The sequence below is a fragment of the Zophobas morio genome, unplaced genomic scaffold (genome assembly GCF_036711695.1).
Source record: "Zophobas morio isolate AGI-343-1 ecotype UQ-CSIRO unplaced genomic scaffold, CSIRO_AGI_Zmor_V1 ptg000046l, whole genome shotgun sequence".
Taxonomy (NCBI): Eukaryota; Metazoa; Arthropoda; class Insecta; order Coleoptera; family Tenebrionidae; genus Zophobas; species Zophobas morio.
Window position 1 is genome coordinate 2,535,441 of NW_026972151.1, and position 17,887 is coordinate 2,553,327.

At 32.1% G+C, this 17,887-nt stretch overlaps 2 protein-coding genes across 2 annotated transcripts; both read left to right on the top strand.

Annotated features, from left to right (window-relative positions):
• Positions 1-386: 386 nt before the first annotated feature.
• On the top strand, positions 387-2,967 carry LOC135142220 (nose resistant to fluoxetine protein 6-like). Its single transcript, XM_064073893.1, has 11 exons — positions 387-613; positions 676-869; positions 928-1,157; positions 1,203-1,273; positions 1,322-1,521; positions 1,571-1,728; positions 1,785-1,950; positions 2,002-2,186; positions 2,234-2,535; positions 2,586-2,728; positions 2,787-2,967. Exons 1-11 carry the CDS (start codon positions 406-408, stop codon positions 2,943-2,945), a joined length of 2,016 nt encoding a protein of 671 aa, XP_063929963.1. The 5' UTR covers positions 387-405; the 3' UTR covers positions 2,946-2,967.
• An 11,288-nt stretch (positions 2,968-14,255) lies between these two features.
• Positions 14,256-17,686, top strand: LOC135142126 (nose resistant to fluoxetine protein 6-like). Its single transcript, XM_064073791.1, has 10 exons — positions 14,256-14,345; positions 15,138-15,255; positions 15,318-15,511; positions 15,587-15,765; positions 15,811-16,129; positions 16,179-16,336; positions 16,393-16,790; positions 16,838-17,139; positions 17,190-17,323; positions 17,381-17,686. The coding sequence occupies exons 1-7, from the start codon at positions 14,256-14,258 to the stop codon at positions 16,583-16,585; spliced, it is 1,251 nt and encodes a 416-aa protein (XP_063929861.1). The 3' UTR covers positions 16,586-16,790; positions 16,838-17,139; positions 17,190-17,323; positions 17,381-17,686.
• The last annotated feature ends 201 nt before the right edge of the window (positions 17,687-17,887 follow it).

The window sequence follows — 17,887 nt, forward strand, 5'->3', positions numbered from 1 at the left end:
TTATTATTTGTTGTGTTGTTGTGCTTTCCTGTCCAAATTGTTCCAGATAGTGCATCTAAGGACATTTCCTCTTCTTCTGCGTAATCTAAATTATGTGATTAATTTCAGTTAATTAAAATATACATATAAATATTTGTTGATGAATGGTTTCCTTCACTGTAACTTAATTTTTTTCCCTTTATTGACAGAAGTATTTTATCTTCGTTTTTATTACTTCGATATAAATATTAACACAGGATATGGAACATTTTATAAAGTAAAAAAAATTAACATTTGCAAAAATTTCCATATTTTACATTTAAATCTAAATGTTACTTTTATAGTATGCAATATTTTAACCTGAAAAGACTGCGACGAACAATTTAGCAGCAGAAATCAAGTAGAAACCTAGAAACTCATTTAAACATGAACATGAAAGTGACGATCGTGTTTGTTTTAATTGCTTTTATTACAAGAATCTCTTCTTTGTCACTACAGCAAACTATATTTTTGCAGCTACTCAAAAACAACTTGCTTGGAATTCTCAATAACGATAACCTAGATAAAAACTGTGTTTCGGACTTAAATGCTCTGTTTTCTGATGTTTCTAGTTTCAAACACTGGGCATTACAAAGTAAGAAGCAACTGCAATTAAGTACTTTACATAATAAACTAGTAAACGAAACCAATTTGTAGTGTTGGATGCTACTGGGAAAATCTATCCAGGGCTTCTAAATGGCAACATAAATCTAATTGGTGATTACGACGAATGTTTAGCTATAAATGAATCTAAAAATGGTAGAAGAATCAGTGGAAAATACTGTACTCTAGCTCTTACAATGGGGGATTCAGGTATTAGTCCTCTAGCAACATCTTTGAAACAAGGAACTGTAAGCATAGTTCAAAAATTTGTTATACATTTTAATATGTTGTGATATATAATTTTAGTCATTTAAACAATCATACTTAAACCACTATACTATTTTCAAATTTATGCAAAATACATCCATGACGTGGGGAATTTGTGTGCCAAAATCTTGTTCAGTCAGGAACTTAAAAATCCTTGCCCACGATGTACAAGCGAAATTTAAGCTCCCTGTGGAAATAGGACTAACAGAAAATTCTTGTTCCTACAAAAATAAAACCTCAACAATAAATAACTTCGATATTTTAGTTTAGTAAGTTGTTGGTGTTGTTTGTTTTAACAAAGATAATGATTGTAGTTATTTCTTCGCGATGTTAGGGCTCATACTTGTGGCAAGTACCATTTACGATCTTCACCTCAAATGTTTCGGTAGGAATACTCGTGATGGTAACACTGTCGTTAAAACTAAAATTGTAGGTAAAAAATCAAACATTTTCGTTGCATTCTCACTGTATAGCAATGCAAGAAGACTCGTATCAGCAACTTCTAACAAAAAAGAGGATAATTTAAGCTGTCTGAATGGAATCAAGGTGTTAAGTTGTTTATGGATCGTGTATGGTCATGTAGTTCTTGCGTGTTTCTTTTATTCAAAAAATCCTGCTTATGTTGTCAATGAGGTAGAGCTCATTTTCATTTTGATATTCTCCTTTAATCTTAGTTTTTTAGTGGAAATATTCCACAAAGAGCACTTTTACATCGAGTGCTTTTTACGCGGTAGATACTTTTCTTACCATCAATGGTTTTCTTGTTACTTATATTTACCTCAAAAGTACGGATCGGTTAAAAATTACTGTGACTTGGTTCTATTTGAAGAGATTTCTGAGGTACTATACCAAAAATAAGTAGTATCCAACAAAGTAAGTTTTATTTTGTTTTTTAGGGTAACACCTGCCCTCCTAGCTGCCGTCTTGGTACACACGAGTGTGATGAAACTTCTAACAGATGGACCCTTTTTATCTTACAACGATGAAAAGTTTTCACAAGATTGTTACAATAACTGGTGGGCTTTTTTCATTCACCCTATAGTTTTTACAAGCTATGAACAAGTAATGATTTTCGTTTTTAAATTTTGAAAACTGTATATATTTATTTTACAGTGTGGTCCACATTTGTGGTATATGTTTATCGAGGGCCATCTATATCTATGTACTCCCGTATTCTTAATCTTCATGAAGAAATACCCCAAAGACGTATTAAGAGGTCTAAGTGTCATCTTACTGCTTGCTGTCATCTATAACATTTCAGTAACAATAACCAAAAATATTGGATTTACAGCTTTCGAGTAATTATTTACATTTTTCTCTTCAGTTTTTAACAAAGAATTTTCAGATGGAGTGACGATTTTGAAAATTATTTATATTTTTCTACAATATATCGCTTACCGTGTTGGTTGATTGGGGTGCTCTCTGGATATTTTTTCTATGAATACAAATTTAAGATTCCCAGAATTGTAAATCTTGTTATTTGGGTAATCACCTTGTATACAATGATAGAACTCACTGTAGAACAGAACATTTTCATTACGAGTGTATATAACGTTTATCGTTCTGCTTTATGGAATGGTTTGGCAAGACCCACGTGGTCTTTAGCTGTTAGTTTCATTGTTTTTAGTTGTGCTACTGGAACTGGAGGTAATTTTTGTCAATATAGTTAGAAGCGTATGAGTGATTCTGTTTTATAGGGATTGTAAATGATTTTCTATCTCATCCTGTGTTCAGATTTCTAGGCGAACTTACCTACAGCATCTACTTGTTGCATTATGATGTTATTCTGAATGTGTTTGGTAGTACTAAAGAAATGTTCTATTTTAATACCGACAATATTGTAAGTACAATATTTACAACGTACTAAGATTATTTGATTTACATTACTGTCATTGCAGGTCTCCAAGTTTCTGTCTGTTTTTGTCGAAATTTTAATGGTTTCGGTATTTCTCTATCTTGCTTTTGAAGCACCAGTGTTGTCACTGAAATACCACCTGACTAAGAATAAAACTAACGAAAAACGAGATTGTAAGAAAAATTTGGAAACAGCTGGTTAAACACATACGATTTGGGTTTCTATTTATATTTGATTTGATATTTTATTTCTATACTTAAGGATGAAACATTTTTTTTGTATATTTTAATCAAATAATTTTTGGAAATGATTATTATTCATTGTTTAAATTAAATGTTTAGGGTTCATTTACACAACGAAATGAATTTGGCTTTATTAGGCTTCATAGGAACAAGTAAATATTACTGTTACGAAAGCAATCCATACGCCGCCCTGGTCCGACGCCTATGGGTCTCCTAGTATGTATGTGTTTATTCTGCTATGTACGGCGGTGATTACTCATCGGCCGGAAGGCGCGGCGTTTGCTGATGAAAAGCCTGGAAGCGGAAGTCGCGATGGGCACCCCAGAAACCCATCGAAGCGGCGTTCTCGAACGATCGAGAGGGACGTATAGATTTAAATAGAGGCCACCGTCGGAAACGAGGATTATTCAGTCAATCAGGTCCACGAGAGTATAATTAAGTTGCGCCGGAAGTATTTCGTACGTAATTGCTGTGAAATAATCAGTCGTGTAGGTCGAGTTAGTTATTAAGAAATAATTTGTTGAGTTTAACCAACACCGATTTTAATCATCTGTACAACGTTACTATTCGTATCGCCATGACAATATAATGAGCGGGTTGACAAAAATTGATGCATATTATCACCTATTACAAACTGTATACAATTTTGTGGTAGAAAGTTAGTAACACTCTATGAAACTAAAAACTGCAAAAATTGTGGAATATTTGGAGGTTTAATTGATTTCGTTGAATTGTTTGACAGCCTTTTTAGGATTTAGATAATTTACTAATAGTTATTAATGAGATATCAAGCTTGTAACGGATCTGGATAAGTTCTAATAAATTAAACGAATCTGTTGTCCCGAGTAGAAATCAACGATATTTCTTGACAAATAAATTTGGCATTTTGTCAGCATTCATTAAATTGGAGACGTTTCAAGGGAAATATCAAAGTTTTTGAAATTGAAACACCCTGAAAGTTACAACGGTCATTGTTTTAGAAAGTCTTCTAGCCATATGTTGTTCAAAAATTGCGCCAACTTCCTCACGCTAAAGCCAGTCGCTACATTTTCAAAATATAATATCTTCATTATTATGAGATTTTTTGTTGTAAAATTTTAAATATCACCTATGCATAAATTTTTCTATAACATACAGAGACAGTTTTACAGTTTTTATGTTTAAAAATCAATATCTCAATTATTTAGGGAAATTTCGGAATGCGGTTTTCACCATTGTTTTCTAGCTTCAAAAACATTGTCGACTTTTTTATTGAAAACCAGATACAGTAGAAGCAGTTTGTGTCAAAGAAAACACAAATATAAAAGAAAAGGAGGTAATTTAATAGTGCCACAAACTATTTCGAATTAAAAATAGATTCCCATATTATAGGCATCAGTTCTTTTTCAGTCGATCCCCAAAAAGAACAAATATATTAACTAAGAAAGTCAAAATTCTGTTCTATGTCTTTATTTAATTATTCACTCTGGGCTTTTTTTTTTTTACAAACATTTTACATTTTGTGATATTTATTTTATGGTTGTTAAACGAAAACGACCTAACAAGCAGCTCTAATGGCACTTTGTTTTTAAAACAGTATTCCTATCATTCAATTTTTTGCAGATTAATTCTACGACAACCACAAACAGCGATAAAAGAAATCCCACCCCTAAAAGTACAAAAGCACCAAAAACACGATATAAATCTAAATGTCCTTCGGTATATTGACAGTCGGGAATTAATGTCTTGCTAATATTAAAATCAACCTTACTATCACACAGCCATTTAACCATAAAACCACTTTCTACAACACGTAATAAAACATCATTTATCTTATTCAATAAAGGAAATCCTTTCTTAACCATTAAGTAAGATCGTAGAGTTGCGACCTAAAAACCAAAATCAATAAAATTGAAGATTTATTACATCGTACTTTACCTGTTCTTTGGATACCACATTTAATTGTTTGTAGTTTTTAATAACGAGCATTCTAACATTTGTTTCCACAATCCCATGATCAAGCTGTCGAGCGAAATTATTTATTTTATCATGGAAGAGAACAGGCACCTCAACATTTAATCTATTTTTAAGTATTAAATCGTAATCGCTTCTGTGAGCAAAATTTTCTAGATGCATATCTAAAAACAGTAATTTTTTATCGCTTAAAGCCAGTTCATGAATTGTTGAAATTTTTGGTTCGTATCTCGGTCTACTCAAAATTCCACTCAACTGACTAAAGTAGATCCAGCTCAGATTAAGAATATAAAAAAAGAAAATAGAAAAAATAAGTCGTGAAAAAGTCGCGTCTGGAACCCTTTGTGTGGTACCTTGTAGTAGAAGACGGATTACTTGAAATACGCACGTATGTAGAGAATATTCAGACAACCTTTGCCACAGTGCCGACATTGCTAGGAGTGAAACCAGAATTAATGACCAAGTATGAACTGAAAATACCACTAAAGTGTCGGTACTACTAATGATCTTGCGTCTTGGTGGTAGAATGAAGAAAAGGTAAGTTTCATAGTAATGTATACTTAGTTCACATTCCGGCTCTACGAAATATATGGGTATGGGTCTGACAAAAAAGGCCATCTGGATGTTTCTTTCTATCATATGTTTTTTCAATTCTATCGTTCCGTTTGTTTCTGCCATGTATTTAACATTTTTGGTCAAATAAATTGTTGTAATATTTAGCATTTCTGTAACGGTATCTAAAAGCCGAATGCTATAGCCTGGATTTTTTTTATCAAATGGACTGTTAATAGCGACGGGAAGTTCCTCCCATGTTACATTTATGTAACAATCTTGTAATTCTTTAGGAATTTTGTTTTGGAATAAATTTTGAGTCTTTTCCTTCGTCGTCAAGTTAACCACTGTTCCACACCGACTTTCGCGATTGTAAGGGTACCACGTAACCAAAAGTGACCAATTAGCGTATATGACAACATTGTAGATGTAGAAACGAAATAACGTTTTAAAAATGGATTTTGTTTCTTCTTCGGTAGTGTTGTCTTCGATAATGATGAGATAACGTCCTTTTGTATTGGTTCTGTTTCTTATCAAATTTATAGATGACGATAAATTGGTTACATTTGGTTCAATAATTATAAAATTGTTGATTGCTTCCAAGTTGGCAACATGTTCTGCATTTATTAACATTTTTGGTTGTTTGAGGTTCAAAATAAAGGTGAGTTTGTCATTTATATTGTTGAAACCTGAATTGATAACAACTATAGTTTCTCGGAAGAAGTGCTTGTGGATGAATTCTTTCAGCGATGTTGCTGTTTGCAGTAAAAGAAAATTAAATACAAAAAGTCTGAGGATCATTTTCTTTAGTTTCTGTTGATTTGATGTGTTTGCCTAGTGAATACTGATTTTTATGCCGTGCGTTTTACGTGATGAGATATTTTGTTTGAAAGTGCAATATTCATAATAGCGCTTTTATTGTTCATGAATTCTTTCTTTTGTTGTCAATTATATTTTTAAATTTTATTGCGTTGATGGGTTTCTTATACTTGCTTAACCCCGACTAAGTTGTGAGTAAACATGATTGATGAGACAGTTTAAAAGGAGAATACAGTGAAGTCTGGTTTTTAAATGGACATAAATATTTATTTTAAAAGAATAATTAATTACAAATAACTTTGTAACCGTGTATTTAGACGAAATTATTCAACTCTTGTTCCAAACAGTTTTCGCCTTAATGTTTTTAGTAACTATTATAATAATTCTACCGACACAATTGCATTTTCTTTAATTAAATAAGTTAATAATCACGAGAAGTAATGTGCAATTATTTTTTTAACTACACCACACCACAGATACATTTAATATAATTGGATAATGCATTTCTTTGTTTATACTTAATATCTGGTGATCAATATTGACTGCAATCGAGTCATCGATGACAGCGTAAACATATGTCCGAACCTTACATGCTATGGATAATTGTGATACCTAAAAAAACGGCAGTTTTAATGAATATGACGTTGTGAATGTAACTTTAAATAAATAAAATGTAATATTTCTTCCAAAAATTGTAAAATCTGATTTTGCGAATTTTATTTTTTATGAGAATCTCTATAAGTTAAAATAATGATATGTATGTAATATTATTATTATTATTGAAAAGAATAACTCAACAGGCTATAACTATATAGCCCAATTATTGAGTTACCAAACCCATATCATAGAAAAGAAGTAAGAAAAACAAAAAACAACAAAAAAAGATATATACCTCTATATCTGTGTAGCTTTGGTCTCAAAGATGAGATATCAATCTGTGTGACTTCAATGTTTCCTAGTGGCTATAAGAACACCTCAAACTCGGGTACTAGATGTTTTTAGGTAATCACGGTCAGCACCATATGCATTAAAGTATTCCAAGTCAAATATTTCTGAATTATTGACTTTTTATTTGTATTAAGCCACGTTTCCGTAAAACAAAATATATCAAATAAATTGTAGGTGAAACGAAGTTCACGGGGTCAGCTAGTCTATATTAATAAAAATGAATCGCCGAAATGTATGTACGCTCATAATTTCAGAACGGCTGCACCGAATTGGACGATTCTTTTTTTTACGTGTTCCTTATCGTCAGGACAAGGTTTATATGTAAGAAAATTTATAAAAAATAAGACGGCTAAAAGATAAAAAAAATTTAAAAATTTTGCATGGGAATCGCCACTTCGAATGAATTTGAATAGTTGGTGTTCCTGACGGATCTGTCGTCTGACTGACGTGTCACACAAAACTATTTCTTCCGTGCGATTGTGAAAAGTATTATTGCATTTCAAGTCGTTGTTTGTTTTTTCGTAACAAAAAACGTCGTTTATTTTAAGAAAAGTGTTCGTTAAAGTGCATTTAGTTACGCATTGCGAAAGTTTCTTATTAATTTTGATCTGCCATTCTATTTACGTATATTCACTTTGTTGGTTTCGACAAAACCTCAAACTTTACCGTTATTCCAGGATTTAATTTGAAATTTTCAATATTTTAAAATTCTCAAGACAAAATTTACAAATTTGATTGACTGTGAAAATAATTCTGTGTCGTTTTATGAAGTTCATTACAAAGCCGAGAAGACGATAAGCTGACATAGGTCCAGGAAGTCAATCAAATATGCGACGAACTACCTCAGGTACAAATCGCAATGATTTATTTCATGGGTAATTCGGATACGGAAGTTGATCAGCGTTGTGCTCATAATCAACATAATAGTCAAACATTGAAGCGAGACATTGGGTGGTATGAATAAAACTGAGTAGATACTCATATTCGAAGTACGAAGTACCTACTTGCAAACATTGTATCTCCCCGGACACAAATTGAACATCTACGCGTTTTGTGAGCATTTAATCTAAAAATGAGCATCGGTGTGGCAAATGACTATTTGTCCTTATAAATAATAAATTAAATGTAATCTATTTTTGTTTCCTTAAGAATACAAAGTTAACAAAGTTAGTTGAGTTACAAAAGTCTCTTTTGCTCCACGTTGGCCACCAACGAGCGATTTTCAAGATTTTTGTGAAACTTTGCTGGTTTTGAATTTGAGTTTTCTGTCCTCGATAGTTGATGCTCGGCAAGAACCACGGGAAGGTCTGGAGCAGATCTCGCTAGGAAAGGAGAGGGCTAGGATTTGTTAATGAGGGATAGAACGTTATACAGTACAATACAATGGAAATACAATACAGGTACCTACAATCTAGCTACAGTACAGAATACACTACAGATACAGATACAATTCAGATACAATATAAATGCAAAGTTAGTACCCAATACACCACCGGAAGAAATTGCACCAAAAATTGAGAATGTTGCAAAATGAAAACCCAAGCAAGCACACCGATGTAACTCGGGACGAAATCTATTGGTCGCAGCGCTCACACGCCCAAGGGAGGACGCAGCCGCATAAATCCAAGGTCGTCTTACCTCATTCTCAAAGAACGATGCAACCCAGCGTCTAAGGGCCAAAAGAACCCCCCCAGGCCAAAGCGTCTGACGACATGGAGAATTCAAACCCGGAACCAAAGAATGCACTGTTGCAAAATTAAAACCCAAGCAAATGCACCATGAAAACAAAGCATTTGCACCACTGGAGCTAAATTGGCAAGACCCAAGTTAAGTTAGTAACACATACAATATACAGTACAAAATGCTTCAATTACAAAAGTTACAATATACAAATTTCTCCACGTTTGCCACCAAAGAGCGATGACTTTGCTCGCTCGTTGCTGTTGCCCAGCAAGAACCAAACAATACGAGGAGGTCTGGAGTGCGTCTTGCCATTAAAAGAGAGGAATAAGGTTTGATAGCATGGGTGAAGGACACCGTATTTTGTAAATTTGGACGCCGTATTTTAAAAATGATGAATACGGTATTTTGTGAATTATGAACGCAGTACTTTGTATATTCTAAAGGCGTACTTTATCAGTCCTGAATGCATGTTATTAACAACATATTTAAAACAAAATCGGGCATTTTTGGAAAAATATCCACTTTCCTTCGTTTTCACAGCACTTAACACAAAACATTTTCGCTAATATTTATTAACAATAAATTAGAATTTCGCGAACACGTGCTACTTTTAACCCAAAACGAAGCTCCAATGTTGCTGCTACCAGACCGGAATCAAAACTGAACAGAAAGGATGGAAAATGTGATCTTTTATCTGGTAGCTCACGTGAAAGTGACATCATCGTACGTCACGATGAGATTGCAAAAATTATTTTTCATATTTTAGAACAGAAATTGTACATTTTCGGGGTTAATTTAACAACGTTTAAACAAACTAATTTGTTTTTACTAACCTCGTGTTCTTAGGAAAACGGATTTCGGTTTAATTATCATACATTGATAGTTATCATATTTTATGAATTGTATTAATTATGTTTAAATTTTATTTAATTATATCGCGAAAATGTATAGCTTTGACCCACCAACTTCAATCGTTTCGAAAATTTATCCAAAATGTAAACATTGTCGACCAAACGAATCACGGAATCCGATAAATTAAAACTGAAGTCGTACTTACCCTGTTTTCGGTCCTTTTCGGAAAAATATCCATTTTCGTTCGTGTTCACAGCACTAACACAACATATTTTCCGTAATATGTATCTATTAATAATAAACTAGAAATTCGCTAAAACGCTCCACTTTTACGCCGACATGAAGCGACGATCTTTCCGCCATCAAACAGAAATTAAAACTGAACACAAAGGACCGAAACACGTGACCTTTATACAAGTAGCTCAGGTGACATTGACGTCATCGTACGTCACGATGAGATTGCAAAATTTATTTTTCATATTTTGGCCGGGAAAATGCACATTTTCGGGGATAATTTAACATTGTTTAAACAAATTGATTTGTTTTTAATAATGTCGGGCTTGTAGGACAACCGGTTTCGGTTTAATTATCATACATTGATGCTTATCATATTTAAACATTATAAATGATATTAATTATGTTTAAAATTTATTTATTTATGTCGTGAAAATGTATAGCTTTGATCAACCGATTTCAATCGTTTCGAAAATTTTCCCAAAATTTAAATATTGTCGAGTGAACGAATCACGGAATCCGATAAATTAAAACTGAACTCGAACTTACCCTGTTTTCGGTCCTTTTCGAAAAAATATCCATTTTCGTTCGTGTTCACAGTACTAATACAACACATTTTCACTAATATTTAAATATATAAATTAGAAATTCGTGAAAAGAGCCCTACTTTTAAGCCAAAACGGACTCTGATGTTGCTGCCACCAAACCGAAATCAAAACTAAACGCAGAGGACCGAAAATGTGACCTTTTATCAGGTGGTTCATGTGACAGTGGCGTCATCGTACGTCACGATGAGATTGCAAAAATTATTTTTCATATTTTCGCTCAGAAATTGTACATGTTCGGGGTTAATGTAACAGTGTTTAAACAAACTAATTTGTTTTTGCTAACCTCGTGTTCTTAGGAAAATGGTTTTCGGTTTAATTATCACATATTAATAGTTATCATATTTAAACATTATGAATTATATTAATTATGTCATTTCTGCAACTCTTGAGTTATTTTCTAAAATAAATTGACTGATCCATACATTTTTTTGTCACTGTAAAAGCAAATCTAAAAAATATGAATGCAATGATAAATTTACGAAAATATACTGATGGTATTTTGCACATTTTAGATAAGATTTATTCGGCAAAATCTTGAGATGACGTCATCAAGTTTTTGGGCTTGATAAACAGATAAATTTTGATTAAAAACGTACCATGTCAAACAGTAACTTCAAAACGTCTGCAATAAATCTAAAAATTTAGTTTTGCAATTCTTGATTCAATCAATAAAATAAACTGACTCAGTGATTATTTTTTTTTGAGACACCCCCTATAAGCAAAACTAAAAAATATGGATTAAATGATAAATCACAAGTATAGTCTCATCCTATTTTGGATATTTTAAAAAGGATTCATTTGGCAAAATTTTGGACTGACGTCATCAATTTTTTGGAGGAAGTAAGTGTATTATTTTGATTACAAATTTATTATGCTTATCAGATGTTTAAAACATCTGCAAGATTTCAAAGTATTGGGTTTGCAGATCCAAAATTAAGTTGTAGGTGAAACGAAGTTCACGGGGTCAGCTAGTTCTGCTATAAATACAGAAAACGACACAAGACATCCTACTCCTAAAAGTACAAAAGCACCAAAAATACGATCTAAATCTAAATGTTCTTCGATACATTGATAATCGGGAACTATCGTTTTGTTAATATTAACCTTACTGTCACTCAACCATTTAGCTATAAAACCACTTTCAACAATACGTAACAAAACATCATTTATTTTATCCAACAAAGGAAATCCTTTCTTGACTGTCAAGTAAGATCGTAGTGTTGAGACCTAAAAACTAAAATCAATACAACAGAAGATTAATTACATCATACTTCACCTTGTCTTTCGATACCACATTTAAGTGTTCGTAGTTTTTAATAAAAAGCAGCCTAAGACTTGATTCTATAATCCCATGGTCGAGGCGTCGAGCGAAATAACTTGTTTTCTACTGGAAGAGAACAGGCGCGTCAGTATTTAACCTATTTTTGACTGTTAGTTTATAAAATCAGTAATCACTTCTATTAGCAAAAAATGGTAGATACAGATCGAAAAACAGCAATTTTTTGCCTCTTAGAGCCAGCTCTTCAATAGTTGATATTTTAGGTTCATATCGCGGTTTATTCAAAATTCCTTTCAACTGGCTAAAGTAGATCCAGCTCAAGTTAAGAATGTAAAAATAGAAAATAGTAAGAACGAGTCGCGCAAAAGTCGTATGTGGAGCCCTTTGTGTGATACCTTGTAGCAGAAGACGGATCACTTGAAACACGCAAGTGTGTAGAGAACATTCAGACAACCTTTGCCACAGTACCGTCATTGCTAGTACGGAAACCAGAATTAATGACCAAGTATGAACTGAAAATACCATCAAAGTGTCGGTACTACTAAGTATCTTGCGTCTTGGTGGTAGGACGAAGAAAAGGTAAATTTCGTAGTAATGCACACTTAGCTCAAATTCGGGCCCTATGGGTTTGGGTAAATATCTGACATAAAAAGCCATCTGGATGTTTTTTTCTATCATATGTTTTCTCAGCAGTCCGGTGGCGTTTTTGTCTGACATGTAGGTATTTAATATTTTTGGTTAAATAAATTACTGTAATATTTAGCACTTCTGTAATGGTATCTAAAAGCCGAATGCTATAGCCTGGATTTTTTTTGTCAAATGGTATTTTAATAGCGAATGGAAGTTCGTCCCATGTTACATTTATGTAACAATCTTGTAATCGTTTGTGAATTTTATTTTGGAACAAATTTTCTGTTTTTTCTTTCGTCACCAGTTTAACCACCGTTCAACACTGACTTTCGCGATTGTAAGGGTACCACGTGACAAAAATTGACCAATTAGCGTAGATGACAACATTGTAGATGTACAAATGAAACAACGTTTTAAATATAGATTTTGTTTCTTGACCAGTAGTGTTGTTTTCGAAAATGATGAGATAATGTCCTTTTATGTTAATTCTGTGTTTTATTAAGTTTATAGATGACGATAAATTGGTTGCATTGGATCCGATAATTATAAAATTGTTGAATGCTTCTAAATTGGCAACATTTTGAGTGTTTATCAATATTTTTGGTTGTTGGAAGTACAAAATAAAGGTAAGTTTGTCGTCTATAGTGTTGAAACTGGAACTGATAACAACTATTGTTTCTCTGTAGAAGTGCTTCTGGATGAATTCTTTCAGTGATGATGCTGTTTGCAGTAATAAAAATTTAAACAAGATGATATTATGATGACCATTTCATTAGCTGCTGATCTGTTGTTCTGATGTATTTGTCTATGGAATAAGGATTTTTATATTTTTACAGTTGATAATGATGAGACATTTTGTTTGAGAATGTAGTAATTCTTTCTTGTGTTATCAATATCATTATCAATCATATTATGAAATTTTCTGCTTTGTGTTAATGGATTTCCTATACTTTCTCAGCCCAGAGTAGCTTCAAGTATATAAAAATGATTTAGGTGACAGTTATTATCATAAATAAGACAAATATTTTTCGCTTTTGGTTTGTAGGTACAAGGATATTTAGATGGTATTATCCAACTGTTAATTAATTGATCCTAACGACACAGTTCCACTTTTTTAATGAAATAAATTAGAATCTTGGTAGGTATTATTCATGAAAAAGTAATGAACGCAAACATTTGTGTTAACTACTACCTACAATAAAACATATGCACTTATTGTAATTGAGTAATACATTTCTTTTCATTATATTTTATGTATCACAATCGATTGGCAGAGATATTTATGTTTCTCTGTTTAATTTTATTTTTAGTGTCGTACCAACACAATAATTTTTATTTCATTATGTTTAATATATATGTCAAGGTGAAAACTGAGTTATTTTTCAGTGGATGTTTTACGTGAAATACTGGAAAAAGAGTAAAAAAGAATAAAGGATTACTTAAAACTGTTTAAAATATAAGTAATACGTAATAAGCATCAATTAATAAAAGAAGAATAATTTAGGTCTCTAAAGCTAAAATGTCGTAAATTTTAGTAAATAACCCAATGACAATAACTCCTTGAACAAAGTGTCTTAGTAGAAGTTTATACACTAATCATGGACTGTTGAAAAATTCTTTGATACTGTTTAATAGAAATAATTTAGCTATAAACTTTCTAACTATTTTCAAATATACCTACATGAAGTTTATAAGAGACAAACAACGCACACATGGAAACGGGTGACCTACTTTTCGAATCTTTAAAAGACATGAAACGTCGAGAAAAATCAAATGATTCCTCAAGAATACTTCCCATGCTAGTAAGTGAAGATTAAAAGACTTCAAAGTCAAAAACTAAATTATTTTTATTTAGAATTAGTAAGTGAAGAATGAGAACAATGGAAAAATTAAAAAAGTAAATAAATACTTAACGATAATAAAATTGTTGAATTTTTAAACGTAAAAGCCCAAAGCCGAGCACAAGGTAATTCAAATGTACTTAAATGGATTTATACTGTCTACAATCGTAAAATGTTATGATAAGAAATATATAGCTGCAGACAAAATGTGTTAAAATAGATTATCACTTTTTGTGTTACAGTTGTGCTTTCCTGTCCAAATTGTTCCAGGTAGTGCATCTGAGAACAGATCCTCTCCTTCTGCGTAATCTAAATTAAGTATGTGATTAATTTGAATTAAATAATAATTCTTAAACTGTGTACCTAGACCTACAATACTATATGTTTAATTTTAATTGAATTTTACTTTACCCCACATAAGCATCTTTAATTGACAGAAGTATTTTTTCATCGTTTTTATTACTTTTATATAAATGTTAACACCAGTGCACAGGATATGGAACATTTCATTAATTAAAAAAAATGAACATTTGCAAAAATTTCCATATTTTACATTTAAATGTAAACGTTACTTTTATAGTTTGCAATATTTTAACCTGAAAAGAGTGCGACGAAACAATTTAGCAGCAGAAATCAAGGAGAAACCTAGAAACTCATTTAAACATAAACATGAAAGTGACGATTGTGTTTGTTCTAATTGCTTTTATTTCAAGAATCTCATCTTTATCACTACAGTAAACTATATTTTTGCAGCTACTCAAAAACAACTTGCTTGGAATTCTCTATAACGATAACCTGGATAAAACCTGTGTTTCGGACTTAAATGCTCTGTTTTCTGATGCTTCTAGTTTCAAACACTGGGCATTACAAAGTAAGAAGCAACTACAATTAAGTACTTTACATAATAAACTAGTAAACGAAACCAATTTGTAGTGTTGGATGCTACTGGGAAAATCTATCCAGGGCTTCTAAATGGCAACATAAATCTAATTGGTGATTACGAAGAATGTTTAGCTATAAATGAATCTAAAAATGGTAGAAGAATCAGTGGAAAATACTGTACTCTAGCTCTTACAATGGGGAATTCAGGTATTAGTCCTCTAGCAACATCTTTGAAACAAGGACCTGTAAGCATAGTTCAAAAATTTGTTATAAATTTTAATATGTTGTGATATATAATTTTAGTCATCTAAACAATCACACTTACAACCATGACGTGGGGAATTTGTGTGCCAAAATCTTGTTCAGTCAGGAACTTAAAAATCCTTGCCCACGATGTACAAGCAAAATTTAAGCTCCCTGTGGAAATAGGACTAAAAGAAAATTCTTGTTCCTACAAAAATAAAACCTCAACAATAAATAACTTCGATATTTTAGTTTAGTAAGTTGTTGGTGTTGTTTGTTTTAACAAAGATAATGATTGTAGTTATTTCTTCGCGATGTTAGGGCTCATACTTGTGGCAAGTACCATTTACGATCTTCACTTCAAATGTTTCAGTAGGAATACTCGTGGTGGTAACACTGTCCTTAAAATTAAAATTGTAGGTAAAAAATCAAACATTTTCGTTGCATTCTCACTGTATAGCAATGCAAAAAGACTCGTATCAGCAACTTCTAACAAAAAAGAGGATAATTTAAGTTGTCTTAATGGAATCAAGGTGTTAAGTTGTTTATGGATCGTGTATGGTCATGTAGTTCTTGCGTGTTTCTTTTATTCAAAAAATCCTGCTTATGTTGTCAATGAGGTAGAGCTCATTTTCATTTTGATATTCTCCTTTAATCTTATTTTTTTAGTGGAAATATTCCACAAAGAGCACTTTTACATGGAGTGCTTTTTACGCGGTAGATATTTTTCTCACCATCAATGGTTTTCTTGTCACTTATATTTACCTCAAAACTACGGATCGGTTAAAAATTACTGTGATTTGGTTCTATTTGAATAGATATTTGAGGTACTATGTCAAAAATAAATAGTACCCAGCAAAGTAACTTTTATTTTGTTTTTTAGGGTAACACCTGCCCTCGTAGCTGCCGTCTTGATACACATCAGTGTGGTGAAACTTCTAACAGATGGATCCTTTATATCGTACAACGATGGAAAGTTTTCACAAGATTGTTACAATAACTGGTGGACTTTTTTCATTCACCCTATGGTTTTTACAAACTATGATCAAATAATGATTTTCGTTTCCAAATTTTGAAAACTGTATATATTTTACAGTGTGGTCCACATTTGTGGTATATGTTTATCGAGGGCCATCTATATATATGTACTCCCGTATTCTTAATCTTCATGAAGCAATACCTCAAAAACGTATTAAGAGGTCTAAGTGTCACCTTACTGCTTGCTGTCATCTATAACATTTCAGTAACAATAACCAAAAATATTGGATTTACAGCTTTCAAGTAATTATTTACATTTTTCTCTTCAGTTTTGAACAAAGAATTTTCAGATGGAGTGACGATTTTGAAAATTATTTATATTTTTCTACAACATATCGCTTACCGTGTTGGTTGATTGGAGTGCTCTCTGTATACTTTTTGTATGAATACAAATTTAAGATTCCCAGAATTGTAAATCTTGTTATTTGGGTAATCGCACTGTACACAATGATAGAACTCACTGTAGAACAGAACATTTTCATTACCAGTGTATATAACGTTTACCGTTCTGCTTTATGGAATGGTTTGGCAAGACCCACGTGGTCTTTAGCTGTTAGTTTCATTGTTTTTAGTTGTGCTACTGGAAATGGAGGTAATTTTTTTCAATATAGTTAGAAGCGTATGAGTGATTCTGTTTTCTAGGGATTATAAATGATTTTCTATCTCATCCTGTGTTCAGATTTCTATGCGAGCTTATCTACTTGTTGCATTATGATGTTATTCTGAATGTGTTTGGTAGTAGTAAAGAAATGTCCTATTTTAATACCGACAATATTGTAAGTACAAAATTAAAACTTACTAAGATTATGAGATTCACATTACTGTTATTGCAGGTCTCCAAGTTTCTGTGGGTTTTTGTCGAAATTTTAATGGTTTCGGTATTTCTCTATCTTGCTTTTGAAGCACCAGTGTTATCACTCAAACACCACCTGACTAAGAATAAAACCAGCGAAAAACAAGATTGTGAGAAAAATTTGGAAACAGCTGGTTAAACACATACGATTTGGGTTTCTATTTATATTTGATTTGATACTTAAGGATGAAACATGTTTTTTGTATTTATTAATCAAATCATTTTTAGAAATGATTATACATTGCTTAAATTAAATGTTCAGGGGTCATTTAAACAACGAAATGAATTTGGCTTTTGGCTTTATAGGAACAAATAAACATCCGAAAACAGATTATTCGTATCATTAAGGCATTTGTCAACATAATGAACGGGTTGACAAAAACTGATGCATATTATTGCTTGTTATAAGGGGCAATTCTGAATCAAACCTGTTGAATTTAAAGGGTGTTAAATTTCAAATTTCCATAGTAACGAGTTAAATTCGTAA

Excerpts from the sequence above, each read along its gene's own strand:
- LOC135142220 (XM_064073893.1), top strand. The coding sequence starts at position 406 with ATGAACATGAAAGTGACGATCGTGTTTGTTTTAATTGCTTTTATTACA. Across the intron at positions 870-927 it reads CATCTTTGAAACAAGGAACT|TCATTTAAACAATCATACTT; the intron begins GTAAGCATAGTT and ends ATATAATTTTAG. Across the intron at positions 2,536-2,585 it reads TTGTGCTACTGGAACTGGAG|GGATTGTAAATGATTTTCTA; the intron begins GTAATTTTTGTC and ends TCTGTTTTATAG.
- LOC135142126 (XM_064073791.1), top strand. The coding sequence starts at position 14,256 with ATGGAAACGGGTGACCTACTTTTCGAATCTTTAAAAGACATGAAACGT. Across the intron at positions 14,346-15,137 it reads CAAGAATACTTCCCATGCTA|CTACTCAAAAACAACTTGCT; the intron begins GTAAGTGAAGAT and ends ATATTTTTGCAG. Across the intron at positions 15,256-15,317 it reads CAAACACTGGGCATTACAAA|TGTTGGATGCTACTGGGAAA; the intron begins GTAAGAAGCAAC and ends ACCAATTTGTAG.